This window comes from Pungitius pungitius, chromosome 12 (genome assembly GCF_949316345.1).
Source record: "Pungitius pungitius chromosome 12, fPunPun2.1, whole genome shotgun sequence".
NCBI lineage: Eukaryota > Metazoa > Chordata > Actinopteri > Perciformes > Gasterosteidae > Pungitius > Pungitius pungitius.
In genome coordinates, this window is record NC_084911.1 from 9581017 (window position 1) to 9599568 (window position 18552).

Here is an 18552-nt window from a genome sequence, read left to right on the forward strand (position 1 = left end):
GGGAGATGTATTTTCTAACGCACCGCAACAAACGCGTTAATTTAAGACGCTATAAATCTCTGACTGTCACGTTATTCAGGGCAAGACAAGTTTATTTGTATAGCACATTTCAACAACAAGGAAATTCAAAGGGTCACACAGGAAACCATTGAAACATGGGGTAGAAGAAAAATAGATCTAAAAACAAGTATACTGATTAAAACATTGAAATAAAATAAACAAGCTTAATAGAATACGAGTTGCAGTGAAGTTAATGAATAATAAACACTTATTCCCCATGTTTAGTTCTGAAATGTACTGCACCAAACCATTCAGCGCTTTATAAACCAACAGCAGGATTTTAAAGTAAATTATTTGTTGGACCTCAGAACTGGAGTGATGTGATCCACTTTCACGTTTACTTGTCAAGTTGTGCGTGTTTCATTGTGTATAGCCAAATGCAAATCTTCCAGCTGCTCCCACAAATAGTCTGCATATCTGTGGATGTCTGAGATTCGAAGGCGGCTCCTTCGAAGTTCTTTTTCTTCAATCTGTAAAACCCCCAAAAAATCACGACAGTGAGATTCAGGAGAGAGTGTTCTCATCCATATCAAAACATAAACTGAGCGGTTTGTTGAATTTAATGTCAGAGCCCCTACCCCTTTAGTGAGGGTAGCTCTCCAGGCATCGGCTCTTGTGATCAGCTGAGTCTCCCGTTCATTGATCTTCAGCAGGTGGTTCTCATGGCTGGTGGCCAGTGCATCCATCAATGCGTCTCCATACACCTGCTCGGAGAAAACACATGTGAGAGGCCGAGAAGACCTTCACAACACTTTAATAAGAGTCAAAGTATTTTACTATACTGTATCCTATCCTAACCATTTGGTCATGATCGAGCATGTCCCCATGCCGGTTGTCCATGTCCACATTCTTCAGAGTTTCTACAATCACCTGCAGATTCTTATGAAAATCATCCTCCAGACCTCGACATTGCGCAAATGTCCAACTGTGTTATGGAAAGTCAAACCTAAATGGTCTATCATTTTGCACCCAAACTGCGTGTTTGTTACTATGTAAGATTCAAACACTGACATTTTAACATGACCATAATACTGACATGACAACATTATATGTTTATTATGTTACAATGTGATTTCGGAGAAAGTTGCTTTGGAGGAAGTGCAGTATCTCTCAATAGCTTTACCCAGAGAAGAGTGATGCATGTGTCATTAGAAATGATTCAATTCTCTGAAGATGATGCACAATGAGAAAGGATATATCCCGTGAGCAGTTTCATTGAAGTTACCAATCATGTCCGCGATGTTGCTGTCCAACTTTTTGATGATATCCTAAGACACAAAGCCTTAGGTTAGAAATAACCCTGTTATATTACTGAGGCCTACACTGAATGTAGTAAGTGTAAACCCCCTCAACACAAACACAGACACACACCAACCTCCTGCTGGCGGACCAGCTCAAACTCTAGTGCCATGAGGCTGGTACAGAGTTGCTTTTTTTCCTCTTTGCAGTGGTTGATCTTGACCTTCAGGAGGTCCGGCTCTGATAATTGCTGCAATTCTGCTTTCCTCTAGAAGTGGTGTGAACACAAGCCGTAACCGCATACTAGTGAGTAAATGCAGGTTCACTGAGTTATCTAAATAAAGAACAGCAAGTCTTTTGGTTCCGAATGGCTCACCGTTTTGTGTTGCTGCTCAAAACTTGCCACTATTTCCGACGCTTGCTGCTGGTAGTGTGTCACGGCCGCGTTCTGACCGCTGAAGAAGGAGTCCACCTCCATCTGTCTTCGCTTATATTCTGTCAAACCTGTTTCAAATAACTGCATACACAGCGCCACCATTTGGCGTTCAAATGTAAGCATGGGGTCAAGGAATTTAAACCGTTAGTGATTCACCTGCATGGATCAGAAAGTCAAGACAGCACAGGATATGTTTGAAGCAGATGAGCCACTTCAGGCCGACGGTGTAGTGTCTCTGCCACTGGATCGTCTTTCAGCATGCAATCGAACAGAGAGGAGCCATTCAGGAACTCCACAAAGGCGTCCTGTGGGGGAGAATAACTTGACACACACACACAGCATGTATACAAAATGATTGATTATCGCGAGCGTTGAAAATAATGTGGGGGCACACCAAATGGGAGCCTCACCCTACCAAGTGTAATTTGACTTCAGCTGCCCGGCTTTGCTCAACCTCATCGGCTCGTTGCATCTGCAGCTCCGCACGTTTGATCTCACCGAGGACATGGCAGTATTTTTTAGATGCTTCCGTTTTCTGCACACGGACACATACGATTTGGTCATACAGTATCAACTGTGCAGATTGTAAATAGCCATGCAAAATTTACAAAAATAAAAAAGGCCTAGAAGGAGAAGACTATTGATTGCAATATGGGATCAAGTCTAAAGACAGTAACGCTCAACAGCACACCACTCTTAATGCTTACCGTCTTCTCGTCCAGTAATCTGTAGTCTAGGCAAGTCAAGTCCGGAAGGTATGCGGCGATGTAATATTTGTAATCATCTTTCTTAGAGAAAGGATTTCCATGTAAGTTGACGGTGAACAGGTTCTTGAACCTTCTGAGATAGACCACCTTTTAAATGCATTTAAGTTGTATTAGATCATGTCAACATAATGTTATGTTATATTCTGGGAACGCTAAAACACAAATGCAGCATGACATGAAGGAATATGTTACGTTTTCCAAATGTCCAAGGAGGTTGTTTGCAATGAAGACATGAGTGAGTTTCTCAAGTGTGTCCATGTTTTCAATAACAGAGATTCTGTTGTTGGACAAATTCAGCAATTCAAGTTTCTGCAAGTACCACAGACCTTCAATTTTCTCAATTTTGTTGAATGACAGATCTGAAAGACATATTCGGAATGATATTATTAAGGGTAATTTCTTATATATTTCTTATCTAATATCAAGATGTTCTTTACATATTTGGCAATACATGCTCAATTACTACTGAAAGTTAAGCAGAATGTAAATATGAAGTTTTATTTTACTGAGCCGTGTCAGATTAACCAGACCGTCCAGGCCTTCAATCTTCTCTATGAGGTTGTTATTCAAATCCAGTCTGGACAAAGATGTGAAGTCCCATAAGTGGCTGATCATCCGGATGTCTGTGAGCAAACAAGGTTTTACAAATCCAAACACATAGACAATTTTTGATATTATCTTTTCTTTTTCTTTTCCTTCTCACCTCTGTATTCCAGCCGTAGTTTAGGGATTTCTTTGAAGTGGATTCCATCCGTCTTGAAAATACACTCAACCCGATCTTGAGCCGCTTGCTCCATTATTACCTTCCGTAGTATCTCCTCATCCATAAAAATCCCTTTATCCATCTGAATAAACAGATTGTGTATAGCAAATTTGAGGTTTAGTATGATGATGTTAAACAACAAAAAAACCACTTATGAATACTTACTGATTATTTTAATTAGATAATTATACCCGAATTCATTAATTAATTTTGCAGGCAAAACATTTAAAAGCCAACATTAACTAATTACTTACGATTATCACAGAATTGAGCCTGAGCTAAAATATTTCAGCCGCTACAAAACATGATGAAACCTTCCAAACTCACAACGTTGTTTGCAACACTGTAACATAGCAACCAGAAGTCTTCAAGCTGCATTCAAGTACGCCAAAAACATAACGGACAATTAGAGTTCAGTAAAAAAAAAAACTTTCTTAACTATATATGTAACACAACCTTAGGTAATAACGATGAATAGTTAATACTAAAATTTGGTGCACTGTTTTTCTTCTTTTGGATAAACATGTTTTATTTTATATCGAAGGTATACATATATATGATTGACAGACAGTTTTGTATATAAAATCATATATATGTTTTATATATTCATAGAATAAATAGTCGGACTCATTCTTGGCGGTATGCTCGTGCATTAAGACACAAACAAATACCCCGGTGTGCTGAAAAGTTTGTTGAACGTAGCTTGAGCTGTTAAATGTGAGCAACATTGATTTCAACCAAATGCGTTAAACGCTTCTTTTTATGGACCAATAGCATTCCTCTGTGGGCGGGACTTAGTAGCACCACCTCTGGGCCTCAGCCTTCGTCCATCCTGAGCGGATTGTTTGTTGTCAAAATGGAGTTCTTACTTGGAAATCCGTACAGCACTCCCGTGGGCCAATATATAGGTACGTTACCCTTGAAATTGTGTATTAGATATGTGATACCTTCTCCGGCGTACATCATTTGAACGCCTTCGGACACTTTACGATACGAAAATAGCTAACAAGCAAGCAACATCGCAGCAAACGTCATCTACTTGGAGTTAGCTTTAAGCTAATGTTAGCCCGCTAACCTACCTAACTTAAGCACAGATGACGCTGCGCGCGCGTGTGTGTGTGTGTGTGTGTGTGTGTTCGTGTGCGCGTGTGTGTGTGCGCGCGCGCCCCCGTTACAATGCATGCGAGACGACAGGGAATGTCGTGGGTTAAAATGACGGCTGGAAGTGACTGGCAGAATAGAGCAGAATAAACGCATGTGGTCTAATGCATCGCTTTGCGTTCATCCTTACGGAATGATGTCACGATGAAAGGAGTTTGGGTCTGATGATGTCGACTTGTACCCTGGGTGCAACAATTTTCGTGGTTGTTGTAGTTGTTTTCACATCAGTTGAATTGAAATATAGTGGGGATAATTGAGGAGGAAGTGTTCTCGATATTGCCGGAACGTCACCTACCACAGTAAAAATTCTAACGTTAACTGGATTTTACTTTACTATCTCGACTTGACTCCTGTTTTACACAGTTTTCGACTCTAATAACATGTACCTTTTTCATTTATAAACAACAACAGCAGCAGCAGTACAGAAGCATTTGTTGACTACAGGTTTGGCGCATCCGCTCACCTCAAGACCTTTAGAGAAGTGGAGAGAGGAAATGAAATCGCTCTATAAAGTTTGCACGTGACTATAATGATTGCACAAAGGACGGCGGAGGGTTAGAGGTGGTAAATGAATGTGACCTTTCTCCTGTCCGTTGGGCAGTGATTGGCATAGTGGAGGTGGGAGCTGATGGGGGGGCTGGGGAGACATTCGTGGCTGTGTTGGCAGCGGATGGCACTGCCTGCCACCGTTAAAGCCATGTGATCGAGTAGCTTCAGTGCTCAATTACCAGGACTGACACAACACCAGGAATGAATGAATACACGTCATCAGGAAGGCCCCGATTGTTCAGCATCATTCCAGCTCATTTTACATGGGAAGATTAGTTGTTGTTTTTTAGTTCTCACCTCGTGCTCACCCCGCGACTTGACCTTACAATCTATTAAGGAGATTATAAGGGATATCGCAGTGGTTGAAGCTGATTTAGAGACTCCCCAGACTTATAGCGCAATATTTATAGATGTGGCCCATATTTCAATTCTCTTTTTTATTTTCAGAAGGAGAGTTTAATAAAAACAAAATGAAGAAAAAGATTCCCCTCTCTCGGTGCTTGACAAGTTGATTAGTGATGGAAGATGGAGCATGAATAAGTCATGCCTGTCTGCTTCGTCGGATGTTGAGCGTCCCAGGAGGATGGCCCCCGAGGCCCCAGGGAGAGCCCCTTTGCCCGGGCGTGACAGCCTGCTCGGGGCCCTTGGGCTTCAGGGGGTGAAGTTCCCTCCTGTCCGAGCCAAACAATCGTCTAATGAGAATCTATTGAGTGTCAGTCACAGGAAACCCGGTCACAGCTCACTCCGGTAGAACCCCACCCCTCCCTCCGTGCCTCCCCTTTGCTGTTGCACGGTGAAAATGGACTCCTGATGACAAGCGAGTCTGATAGATATCAGCTCGCTGACATGATGGATGGATGGATTCTGGGGGGGGGGGGCGGCGGCAGGGGAAGCAGGAGACGGAGCGAGAAACGCGGTGATGACTGAGCTGCCGGTTCATCACTGAGGCTCCTCACAGCCCGGATCACGTTATATCCGGCTGCCGGCTTGAATATATGGGGTGGAGTGTAAAAAGCCTCCGTCCTTCTTTTTTCCCCAGCTGTTCTCCAGCAGTGCGCAGCCACAAGCAGCTCTCCAGCTGGCTGCTTGGTTCCTTTAGTTTAGCAACAGGTGGTGGATGACATTTTATTTCTTCATGCCACCCCTTCTGATAAATTAGTTTCCGATGGGGCTGTTCATACCTCAAAATGAAGGACACCTTCATTTATAATAGCTTAGTGGATTTTTTCTCTGCTTATCTCCCTAGTAACACCTGTGTGATGCTACCTGCCGAGATTAGCTACGCGTTGCACATTTGTTGAATAAATGTTATTTATAATGTATTGGCTGAATGAAGAAAGACATCAGAGAAAGAGACGTTGCTTGCTGAAGTCTGACCCCACACGATGACTTGCTTACACAGCAGTTTTTATTTTCCATTTTATGTGAACCACGGGTCGCCTTAGTGTGCATCGACTTTAGCACCGGCAACAACGAAGCCTTGGTGCTCACAAGCAAGACGCCTGGCGGGTCGAAAAAACGTCAACTCAAAGATACTTCAGTGCCATCCAAGATTTATTAATCACTCATTAGTCAGATCTAATGTTGTGTATGCTATTGTCTGCATATTTTTGTGAACAATATCAGATCTGTGTAAAAAGTATAATATATTTTTGTCGGAAGAAAACCGCAGGAGAGAAATCATAAATAACACAACCTGTTGTAAATAACACAAACACATTATGAGGAACTGTTTAATTATAATATGTTTTTTGTGTTTTTCCTCCAGAGAGGGCCACAGACGGAGGCCTACAGAATGAGGACTGGACCCTCAACATGGAGATCTGCGATATCATAAACGAGACGGATGAGGGGTGAGCTTCCTCCGACAGTTAATCATTGTTGGCTTCTCGTTTGCCTTAATCAATATTTTGCAGGGAAATACCTCTGGCCCCAGAACTGGTGGCTCCCGTCACTATTCAAAATAATTTTAACCCAAATCTTTATCTGCCTTCATTCCAGCAGACCATAAGTGCTCCTAATCCGGCTCGTAATTAAATGATATAATGTTGATCTAAAGTTTGGATGTCCCTTTCAATCAGCGTCACATAACCAGTTGTTGGTTAAAACAGGAACAATAAGCAGACCCGTTTGAAGCCAAAATAAATGTAATTGTCAAGGGATCCCAGCCAACGTCGTCGTTATGCAGAGAGCGTTTTTTTTCATGAGGAATAATGGAATCCGTTATTTTTCCACTTTCCCTCAACACATTCCCCTTTTCTTTGTTGTTCCCCAGCTTTTTACATTCTTCATGCCTACACACGCTCATTGTCATGGCATGCAACATGGGGCCCTCTCTGTCGCTGTCAGGGACACACAGATTAACAGAACACAGAGCTTCTTGTTTACAAGATGCTGCAGCGAGTTACACGCTGTCTGGTCAGCTCCAGAGTTCTTAGCCCGAAGTTCCGCAAGTAAAATTGTCTTTTCTTTTAAAGAACATGTCTTGACATGGGCTAGCGTTTGAGATATAATAAAACAGGTGCACCATTAAAGTGGGGAAAAAAAAGACTAAAACAGAGTCTGTAGAAGCTTATTTTGCCTAATCTGCGGCAAAGGGACCGGCAGTGTGAGGCGCAGAGCCGACCTGAGGTTTCACACGGACAGCTTTGATCTCGCCTTGAGAGAAAACCTTCCCCCAGTGAGAAGAGAGCGAAACAGATGGTGCGGCGGCACTTCTGTCTAAGTCAAACGGCTGACGCTGACACGCCGCCTGGCATCTGTTATCGCGGCGCCGAGAAATGATTCATTCCAACGGAGTCAAAGGCGCCTCATCCAGCTGTGTCTCCGCTGCTGGTTTTTCCTGCAGGCCAAAGGACGCCATGCGGGCACTGAAGAAGAGACTTGGGGGCAACAAGAACTACAGAGAAGTGATGCTGGCGCTCACGGTGAGAAGGGCTTCTTATTTATTTTAATTTTTTTCTTCAGCATCGAATTCACCACAACGAGTAACTGTTGCTTTTCAGCGTCTTGGCTGCTTGTAAAGATCTCCACCTGGCATGAAGCTTAACCCCTCCGTTAGGGGCGTGGGTCAATTTATTCCGCTATATGTCTCCTCCTCTATCGGCGCTGTGTATTTCTGTCTGATGTCGCTCTTCCTTCATGTTGTTCAGAGCAGTCGTGCCTTTTTCAGCCTTGTTTCATATCCAGCCTCGCTAGTTGAAAGGCCTTGTGCATGATCAAAGCACCCCCCCCCCCCCCTCCGACTGAGAAGACTTTTTCCTCAGCTGCCGCTTAAAAATCGTTTTTTTAATTAAAATGTTGTTTCTATCGTCAGGCTTCTTTCTCTGTTTTAAATATTCTCTCTCTGTGCAGGTTTTGGAGACCTGTGTGAAAAACTGCGGTCGCAGGTTTCACGTCCAGGTGGCCAACCGGGATTTCATCGATGGTGTGTTGGTCAGAATCATCTCCCCCAAAACCAATCCTCCAACCATCGTACAAGACAAAGTGCTGGCGCTCATACAGGTACCGGAGCCTTTTGTGTGCACCGAGGTTTCGGTTTCCACTCGAATTTGTTGCAAGAGTTCTTTGATCGTTTTTTTCTTTTCTTTTTTCTTCATAATTTCATCATTGAAGGGATGTTTTTTGCGTTTATTACGGACGTCACAATGTTCTTCTGTGTGTGGCAGGCGTGGGCTGATGCCTTCAGGAGTTGTCCCGATCTGACTGGTGTGGTCCACATTTATGAGGAACTAAAGAGGAAAGGCATTGAGTTCCCGATGGCCGACCTGGATGCATTATCTCCCATTCACACGCCGCAGAGGGTAAGAAGGGAGAAGCACACATACACCATCAACGCACATCTACATTTACTCTTTACTTTAACGATTTTAGTTTTTTTCTTTGTTTTTTGTTACTTCCAGGGTACAGCAGAGGTGGACCCAGCCATGATCAAGTATCTGGCTCCGGTCTCACCCGCTGCCGGGACTCCTAAACCGGCCCCGTCCCTCGCGGTGGACCCTACATCTACTACACAGGCCTCCCTCCTGCCAAGCCCCATCACGGCAACCCCCGAACAGGTGAGGGGCTCCAACAGCAAGCCATGACCCCAAATAAAAATGAACCTACTTCTGCACGTGTTGCTCGTCAAAGGTTCAGCTAATCAATTGTGAAATCTTCATTTGGGTACATCTGCAGCACCGCTGATATTGAATGTGTCCAGATGACCTCCGACCTTTTGTGCTTTCAGATCGCCCGGCTGCGCAGTGAGCTGGACGTCGTGAGAGGAAACACCAAAGTCATGTCGGAAATGCTAACAGAGATGGTCCCTGGGCAGGAAAATGCTTCTGACCTTGAACTGCTTCAGGTACATCATGAGGCCTAGTGGGTTTTAACCAATGTCTCCACTAATGATATTTTAACAATGTTAATTATTACGGAAATAAATCTGACTTGGGTCATGGGTTTTGAGTTGAACATGAGTACAAATTAGATTAAGATTTTGAGCAAGCAATTTTTATTTGTCTCTTAAATATGTAAATGAATATAGGCTCATGCAAGCTAATTAACTAAGTGAGAATATAATATTCAGAAAGTAGAAAGCTTTCCAACGCTGTGTGGCAGCTGGGAAGTGTTGGAGCTATTCTGAACCACCAGGGGGCGCAGCGCCTTTAGTTTTCAGTGTAAATGCGCAGCTCTCCCACAACACACATCAAGAGCCGAGTGGCTGTGGGAAAATTCCTGCATTTGGCCATCAACCAGTTGTAGAGAAACTCATGCAGAGTTTAAACTCCTCAGGGCAAATCCATACGGGTATTTGTGTCGGTTTTAGGGATCTTTTTCTTTCTTCCCTTTCTTTCTTTTCCCAGCTGCTCAAGTAAAAAAAACTTGCACTACATTTTTACACATCAGAGAAAATATGGCTAAAAATGCTTTTATTTTTTTCATATTGATGTTCAGTTAATTATGCCAATATTTAGAGAATGCAGTGAAATTATTTCATTCCCTACAGTCACCCTTTTCCGCCGTCTGTTCGTTCATCAATTCAACTTTTGATCATTGTGTTGGTGTGCCAATCCCTGAAGGAGCTGAACAGAACGTGCCGGGCGATGCAGCAGAGGGTGGTCGAGCTGATTTCACGCGTCTCTAACGAGGAAGTGACCGAGGAGCTGCTGCATGTCAACGACGACCTCAACAACATTTTCCTCCGATACGACAGGTGCGTTCCGTCAATCTGCGTCCCCAATCTGTTCTAATAAACTTTACGGGAGGGACCAAAACTTTTTTTTGTATTTGATTTAAGTTAACCTTGAGATCCATACAATAGAATCGTTAAATACAAATTATTATAAATAAATAAATAAAAACTCCAATTTTTTTTGGAGGTCAACACACTGTTTGCCTGTCAAACAGAACTTTTTACCAGCATAATGTGTGCAATCAAGACTTATTTTCTAACTGTGTCTCAATTCATGCTTTTATTTGATCCTCTGTCCCAAAACTTTTGTGCTGCTCACAGGTACGAGAGGTACAGGTCGGGGAGGGCCGCACAGAACAACGGGGTGAGTACCAGTGTGTGAGAAAACCAATATACACACACAAACAAACAAAGTTTTTTTTATAATTTTTACCACATTATTCATGATAGCATACACAATCCAAACACTTGTTGGATGATGAACTTAGCTAACATTTTTTAGCTTCATCAGACCTGGAAGAGCAATGCAGAGCTAGTCCAGACCTGCTATTTAGAGGGAACATTTGCCAGGCGGTCAGGGCATCTCTCCCTGCATCCCACGTAGCTGTCTGTGTTTGCATTCTGTTGATCTCTCTGTGTGCTCTGTTTGTTCTGTGTTGTGGCCAGCTGATGGAGGTAAGTACGGTGTCAGTAGCGCGGCCAGTCCTGGCCAGCGTGCTGGGATGACCCCAGTGGTGAATGTTAACACATCTGCCCCATCAGTTGCACTAGTGAGACTAGATACTAAATGTGCGTCTCTTTCCCTCTGTCCTTCTGTCGCGCATGTCTGACGTACTGCAGATGTTTACCCAGCCGTCCGTGCTGTTTGTGTTCTTCCCATCTACAAATACTGACCCTCAATGTTATCCGCTAGCGTTGGTAGAGCCAACATATCCTCTTTGTATGCGAGAGCAAACACAGTAATATACCTTTTAATTTCCTCACTCTCTTTCCCCCCCCCCCCCCCCGTTCCAGATGTTGAATGAGGCCACAGAGGACAACCTGATAGACCTGGGCCCAGGCTCCCCTGCCGTGGTCACGCCCCGGATCAGCTGTAGCTCTCCACCCAAATCGACATCCGGGGCCACCGCCTCCCCGGCCCATAACCCCAGCACGGCCTCGCTCTCCACTGCACTAGCTGGGATTGGTAAGAGCAATCCTTGAGCGCCTCTCCCCGGGCTCAGCGGTAACCCCCCCCCCCCTCACCCCTCTCCCCCACTGGCCGAAGCTCGGAATGTGTAGCTGTTCTGTTCGGAGTCTCCCTAGATAATCCTCCAATGCTCCTCTCCTCGCTCTTCCTCCTCTTCCGCTCTGCTCTCCCAGATGTAGCTTCAGACAGCGGGACCCTGTCGTCTCTCCCAGGCCGCAACCAGGATGACTTTGACATGTTTGCTCAGACGAGGAGCAGCTCCTTGGCCGAGCAGCGTAAAAAGTAGGTTGAGATGAGATTTAATTTTGCTTCTGGAACAGCCCAGATCGTCTCATGTTTTTTTCTTCTTTTTTTTTTTCAGGGTGTTATTTATTTAAATTGAATCACTATTCAATCATTTCCTTTATATCTAAACTAAAATCTACACATTTTTTCTAAGAAGTTGAACTTGTTGAACGTGAATTATTCCCTCGTGCATTTGGTCAAATGGCTTTTCAATATCTCCACCGTATGGATCTTGATCTGCTATTTTCTCTTCCAACAACGTGTAGCCTTCAGCTGTAAATTGAGTATTAAGGTGGGGCAATATAAAGTATACAGTAAAGGCAAAGCAAGCAAGTTTCCTATTTGACAATAAAGTGTGAAGGGTTTTATTTCATCTTCCTTGCGGCATCACCTTCATGATTTAGTGAGTTACTTTTTCTTCTCCGGCACTGTGGATTGTTTGGAGACAATATTGCAAATTGAATATAGATTAGGGTATCCGAGGGTGGCCTCAGAGCCCATTGTTGCATTTCATCTCCCTCCCTCCCTCACTCGGGCTGTCTCCACTTTGCTGCTTCATGAAGGCAAAATGACAAATTGTGAATATCACTTGTTTTCTAAAACAATCTGAACTAAGACTTGTTATTCTTTGTGCGCAGTGTAAAGTATGAGGACCCTCAGGCTCTGTGTAGCCTGGCCTCGGCTCTGGATGTGAGACAACAGAACACAGGAGGGGTGAGTACACCGATGCTCGTGGTCCGCCAAACAAGGAGTGTGGGTGTTGTGCTATTTACGTGGCCAATGAGCTTTGGCCCCTTGGTCTGACCCTGAGTTAGATGGTCTGTGATACTCCCTGATTCACAGTTACTTGAACTTTGATCAGTTTGTACACTAAATCAAAGTTTGATTACCGTGGCCGTACCTCATGCACACGTTGCAATATATTTGAATTGCTGCACTGTGTACACAGACGATTGCAGTGATATCATCTTTTCTTTTAGTTGTAATGTCAGGTCCCACGTCCAGTGGAATTTGAATTTTTTTTTCCCCCCACTTTATGTTCCTCATTTTCATCTTACGTTTCTCCCCCTTTCTTAAATGACAGTTCTCTCTTGCATATGTGACTGCTGCTCTGTCTCTCTCTCTCTGCACGGTGTGCTGTGGGGGGGCCTGCTCTCGTTCTTCTCTTGTGTAAGGTGTTGTTCTGTTGTTGATTCAGCTGAGTGTAAAAGGGGATGATAACCCAGCAGATCAGGAGCTGCCCATAGACAGCTGGCTTATTACCCAAGGAATGGTGAGGACTCCATCCTCAGTGTGTCCTCCTACCCCTCCTTCGTGTCCACCCTTCCCCTCACCTCCTTGCCCGCAACCTGCTGCGACATCATCCATAACCCTCATCAGCTGCTCTGACTTTTAGCCTTATCTCGTTCGCCCTGTCCCCGGAATTCCCGTATAGCAAGAAACCATCACCGAGTTTATCCATGTCAGTACAGATGTTGTACTCTGGTGCTGGGCAATATGAGGATACCTTAAAGGGATACTCTGGATCTTTAGGAGTTGGGTTGTTTGAGTTACGGAGCACTGGCACACAGGAGCAGGCGTTTAGGATATGTGCAACTGCTTCACCCCGTTGTCAGACGGACCATTCTGACGCGGACACAAGCCTCCATTGACAAAAACAGCCATTTTATTTGTCAGGATTGACTGAAGTCACACAATAACAGCACCTCGCGCAACCCCATACCAAATATCCAAAGGATCCCTTTAAGCAAAGTTCAACCAAGGCTGACTCTGCTGACCTGCTTTATGTCTTTAATAAATGTTTCATTAGGTCATGCAGGTGTTTGGTAAATCAATAAACAGGACTTTCTACACTAATGTTTGAAGCAAGTTTGATTAGTCCAGCATTAAGTATTTTATTAGTTGGATTAAACCAACATGCATTCCCTGGTATTATTGATACGACCAGTTTAGTTATTTAATTTTCCGGTAGACCAAACGTGTTGATGAAATGACTTGTATCATGGAATAGGTTAATATCCATATTGCCCACCTTCATTGCACTCCACGGACAAGGCCCCAAAACACTAACCCCATTGCTGATGCTTTCCACTTTAACGCCGGCCTTTTATAGATGGGTTAATGAGCTTGATGGGTCACCGGGGATCTTCCATTAGCTTGCGTCACCTCTTAACAGTCGCACTCTAAAACAGCAGGGAAGTACAAATGCGTATGCTAGACAGTAAGGTTAAATAACCAACGAGGAAGATTGTTGAAGGACTAATGACACATTATCAGCATAAGAGAATAAGGGATGGTGACTGGCTGTGCAGCGAAAATTTGTCAGTTGTCCTCTAACTGTCTTTGGATCATAAATAATACCCTAACCAAAAATAGATCAACTAACATATAGATCACTAGTTGTAACATTTCTAACACTAAACATTGTTGTTATTATGACTGAATATTTGAGTATAAATGAGAACTCTTTTATCAATGTGAGTCTCAATGCAAACGGACTTCTTTTTCACGTTCACACATCTGCATGCATTTTTTAGTTTGATCTTTTTCCTGTGAATGACTTTCACCGGCCCTGGCATTTTATTTTGAAAAGCTCCTTCACTGCGTTACCTGTGTTCAGACAGGAAACCCTGTAGGAGGCTCGATGTAATTTCCCAAGTTGCACTGTGGACTTTGACTTCACGGCAGTGGGAGGATGTTTAAGACGTGATGCCTGTTCTACTACAGTTTACACAGAGCGTGACAGCAACTTTATCAACTTTTTTCAATATAATACAAAAAATGCAACGCACGTTCCTAGCAGTCCTGATTCACTGTGTTGGTTCGGTTCCCTGCCCCAACCCAAACGCACTCCCTTCACCCTCACGCGGCGTCATCACACCGTCAGTGCGGTGTGTGCGCTCCATGTATGTGTGTGCCATGGGGTTGCCCTGCCATCTCGACGGTCTGCCCCCCCCCCCCTGTGCGTTCAGCTTTTTCCCAGCCAATCAATCTCTTAATCACGTTCAAGCAATTTGCTAATTAACTAACGATGTGGAATAATTAACACTGCTGCTTGACATTAGTCGGCAGCTGTTGCGCCGTGTCAGCACTACAGAACTAATGAGAACAATACACAACCTGGGAACTCCTGAACTCATTGAAGGTGTCTGAGTAGCAGATTGTTGCACGAGATAGAACAATAAGAACACAACGTCGGGAGGGGTTGAGTGTGTCTTTTGAGAAAAACCTATTCATCTTCTCATTTATTTATTTTTTTCTTTGAAATCATCTTCCTCTCCGAGCACTTGGTGACTCCTGTTTTTGATTTTGTTGTGTGTGTTTGTGTTACAACTTTTCTTTTTGTTGTCGGGGGCTCTGGTGTCTTTCTGTTGTGTGGCTCTGGTGCTGCCCCTCGGTTTGCTCCATAGATCCCCGTATCGCAGTCCTCTGTCATGGATGACATAGAGGAGTGGCTCTGTGCTGACGTGGTGAGACTTCTTTATCTTGATTTATATTCTCTTCTTTCTCTCATCCCCCCCCCCCCCCCCCCGCGTTTTGTTTTGCGCTTTTCATTAATCTTTTATAACCGGATTCATTTTACTCTAATTTCCTGTCACGCCACATCTTCTCATGTAAACTAACATATTTCCACCAATGACTTGCATATAGCAGCTGGAGGTTCAACTTACAAATGCTAACAAAGTAGCAATGGTGCTCAAGTAAAAATAGGGTGGGATGAGCTTCCCTAACGTGTGCATGTGGAGGCTGTGGAGTCTCCCTCCAGAAGGTTCCTTGTTGTGAGTTCTTCATCAGCGGCTTTGAATAGAATATGACGTTTTTGTAGTCTCCACAGGTGTGATGACACGTGTGATGCTTTTGTGTGTCAGACATCTGTGTTGCTGACTGTACACTAAGGTTTATTCGTTTTGAAACAAGGATAATGATTTGTCGATTTGTCTACATTGTCTCATGACTTTTTCCTCCCCTTCTCAACAGAAAGGGGATGCTGCCGAGGAAGGGGTGACCAGTGAAGGTATGGACTGATCACAGCTGCGTATGCTCCCCTCGCTCTAATGTGTGCACATGGGATGTTTTGTTGTGACCCCCCCCCCCCCCCCCCCCCATGTCATCCCTCTGTTTCAGAGTTTGACAAGTTCCTGGAGGAGCGAACGACGGCCCCGGACCCTCTGCCGTCTCCCCTCGCAGCTCCCCCCGCTCGTGCCCCTGCTGGCTCCCACAAGAAGGCTGAACGGACGGAGGACGCCCTCTTTGCCCTGTAGACTCTTCCTGGAGGAGAATCCAGGGGGAATCTGGAGGAAGCCGCCCTGATGATGAATGAGTCCTCCCCTGCAGTAGCTGCAGTCCCCGTCGCAGCAGGTGATCTTCACCTCTTCGTTATCCTCCTAGAGAGTTGCTTTAACGCGGAGAGGTCCAACACACAGCCGCGTTGCTATATATGGGTGTGTTAATCTGTCAGTGTGGGATTGACAACTTGCAACTCCCCCTAACCCCACCAAAGGAAGACGAGCAAACTTGTCTGATGTGGTTTAAGAAAAATGTGGCTGAGAGGTTAAATGAAGGACTTCACTGAAGGTGAAGGAATGCGTTGAGGGGGAATGGAAGCATACAGCATTCAGCTAATCGCTAATTTATGCGTTTCTTGTTTTAATGGTTTATTCTGTACTAGCACAGTGGTCTTGGTCAATCCAGGCTCCTTTTTTGTTTCCTCCACAAAATACTCCAGTTGGAGCTCTAGTCTTGCTTTTTAATACTGAGGTATGTGTGAAATGGCAACAAAGAAAATTATCCAATTTGCCTGAAGCTTTGGGGGACAAAGAGATTATGTTAAAAGGCTCATTTTGACAACTTATACAAATATATAAAGCTACTCTTGATAAGCCAGCATTCCTTTTGCCAAAAGGCATAAAAAATAAAATAAAAAATCTAAGAAGCACTTGTTCAAACTCTTTTGAAATGTATTTCAAATGGCTACGGGAAGGAATGTGTCCATGCAATATTTCCCATGAGTCTTTTCAGTCCTCTGAAAGGCTTCAGCAAATTAGCTGCTCTTGAACAATTGCAAACACTTTAAGCCATTCCAAAGAAAACTGAGGCTGCGATGACCAACCAGTATTGAATTTGACCTGTTAACAAACATGCGGAAGAAATGTTAAGGGATTAGGGTAATTTTCTTCCCCCTGTTACATTAATCTCATTAATACATTAATCTCATACTTTGAAGCAAAAATTAGTCAAAGTTTTTCTTTGTTTTTAGAAGATGGTTACTATTTTTCTAGGGGATGTGGAAATGGTCTATAGATTTAATTTATTTTGCACATAACTTTAGTCACTGTGTCATTGCAGGGCTTTTTCCCATATATGCGGATTGAAGGGCAGTTACACTTACCATTGAACTTTTAAGGGATTTAAAGAAATGGCACACAGATGTGAGACAGAATATGGCATTTAAATGATGAGCATCACTTACTGCTTGCATCATAATGAAGTATAGAATACAAGTATAGCTTACAGTAATACACTGTATTAAATGTTGTATTAATATAGGTAGAGATCCAGTTTAAGCTGCGATATATCATCAAAATACAGGAAATTTAGTGTCTGCATCTGGCTAAAATTATTCAGGCTCGTAGTAATATCAAGGCGGCAGAGAGGTTTGTGTATGATTTGATCCCCTCATTTATCTTTTTGTGATTGAGCATGAAACATGCAGCAAACAATCACAATAGTACTTCCTTTGATCTGTGCAATCAAAGACGGGCTTTTGTTATTGATGTTTTTCATTCTGGTAGAATTCATCTGCTCCTGTCAGAGCTGCTGCCAAACATTTCTGTGATTGGCTCATTTTAACAAAGTGTCTGCGACCTGCGTTTGTCTTTGAAGCAAAACTCAATTTTGTCCCTAACAACCCCCGCCCACACTTTTATTTTTGGTGGGGTGGAGTCTATTTTGTTATAACATTTTTTTGGCACTTGAAAGATTTTTAGTTCAATAAAAACCAAACTCCTCGTCAATCAAGGCACCCCCAAATCGTAAAGGCCTAATTTGTGAATCAACATTTCACGGTGTCAGTATAGGCCTTCCTCCTACAGGAGAAATATTCATAATTACAATGGTGACATTGAAAATGATTTTTGTCAGTGTAATCAATATTTTAAATATTAAAATGTATTTTAGTTACAAAATGAATGATTAATTATCTTTAATGTTTTTGATGCTGTATGGTTACATATGGTTTATGGATTTAATATGGTTGCCACGTAACTGAGATAATAGCGTTACATTTGCAATCAACCAGTGTACACTTTAATTAAATAAATAACACTTGCAGGCTGAACAAAAATAATTAATAAATATGTAACCGGGAGATCCTTTAAAAGGGAACTTGAGTATTTTTCTGTTTGTATGTTACGTATCTTTGGATCTGTAACAGAGTATTGTGTTACTTGCTTTTATGAAGCTTGGATTCTGATTGCAACATGCTATCTCAAAATGTTTATTGAATGTACTAAAGAAGCGGAACAGTGAGCAAATGTTCCTCTGACATGGAAGAGAGGCTTGTTTTCTGTCTGCTGGTGTCCCATGTCTGTTTTCCTGTGCCGTCCGCTGCCATTACTAATGGTCAGACTTTGGTTTGACCTAATGCACGTATATAACTGGCCAATAAAACACTACCAATGCGTGACCTCTACCTCACAACTGTTTGTGGTTATTTTACAACTGAGTGGTCCGGGGCAATCTCTTGCTTCATGTTGAGCATGCTGATGCAACCTATTCTCAATCTTGCGCTGTAATGGCAGTCTGTGTCACATGATGATGAGCCTAACATTCCCTTCATGGACATTTCCTCCACTTTGCTACGGGACAGTTAGACCGTAGTGTGTCAACAAATCTTGACAAGTAGATGACAAGTTGTATAGATACGTT

At 43.3% G+C, this 18552-nt stretch overlaps 2 protein-coding genes across 5 annotated transcripts; one reads left to right on the plus strand and one right to left on the minus strand.

Annotated features, from left to right (window-relative positions):
- Positions 1-64: 64 nt before the first annotated feature.
- Positions 65-3664, minus strand: drc3 (dynein regulatory complex subunit 3). Its single transcript, XM_037475739.2, has 13 exons — positions 3520-3664; positions 3206-3347; positions 3009-3125; positions 2695-2861; positions 2443-2589; positions 2151-2270; positions 1928-2040; positions 1676-1850; positions 1436-1567; positions 1258-1328; positions 859-979; positions 639-764; positions 65-530 (listed from the first exon to the last, which is right to left on the minus strand). Exons 2-13 carry the CDS (start codon positions 3345-3347, stop codon positions 405-407), a joined length of 1557 nt encoding a protein of 518 aa, XP_037331636.2. The 5' UTR covers positions 3520-3664; the 3' UTR covers positions 65-404.
- Positions 3665-4039: 375 nt separating this feature from the next.
- LOC119220084 (TOM1-like protein 2) lies at positions 4040-18316 on the plus strand. 4 transcript variants are annotated; one of them, XM_037475732.2, is made up of 16 exons: positions 4040-4173; positions 6744-6828; positions 7824-7902; positions 8330-8479; positions 8644-8778; positions 8878-9033; positions 9204-9320; positions 10039-10172; positions 10473-10515; positions 11166-11337; positions 11514-11622; positions 12264-12339; positions 12824-12898; positions 15036-15095; positions 15604-15640; positions 15751-18316. In XM_037475732.2, exons 1-16 carry the CDS (start codon positions 4122-4124, stop codon positions 15885-15887), a joined length of 1617 nt encoding a protein of 538 aa, XP_037331629.1. In that variant the 5' UTR covers positions 4040-4121; the 3' UTR covers positions 15888-18316. The 4 variants fall into 4 exon arrangements, with proteins under 4 accessions (XP_037331629.1, XP_062422050.1, XP_037331633.1 ...); XM_062566066.1 differs by lacking the exon at positions 15036-15095; XM_037475736.2 differs by lacking the exon at positions 12824-12898.
- Positions 18317-18552: the final 236 nt, after the last annotated feature.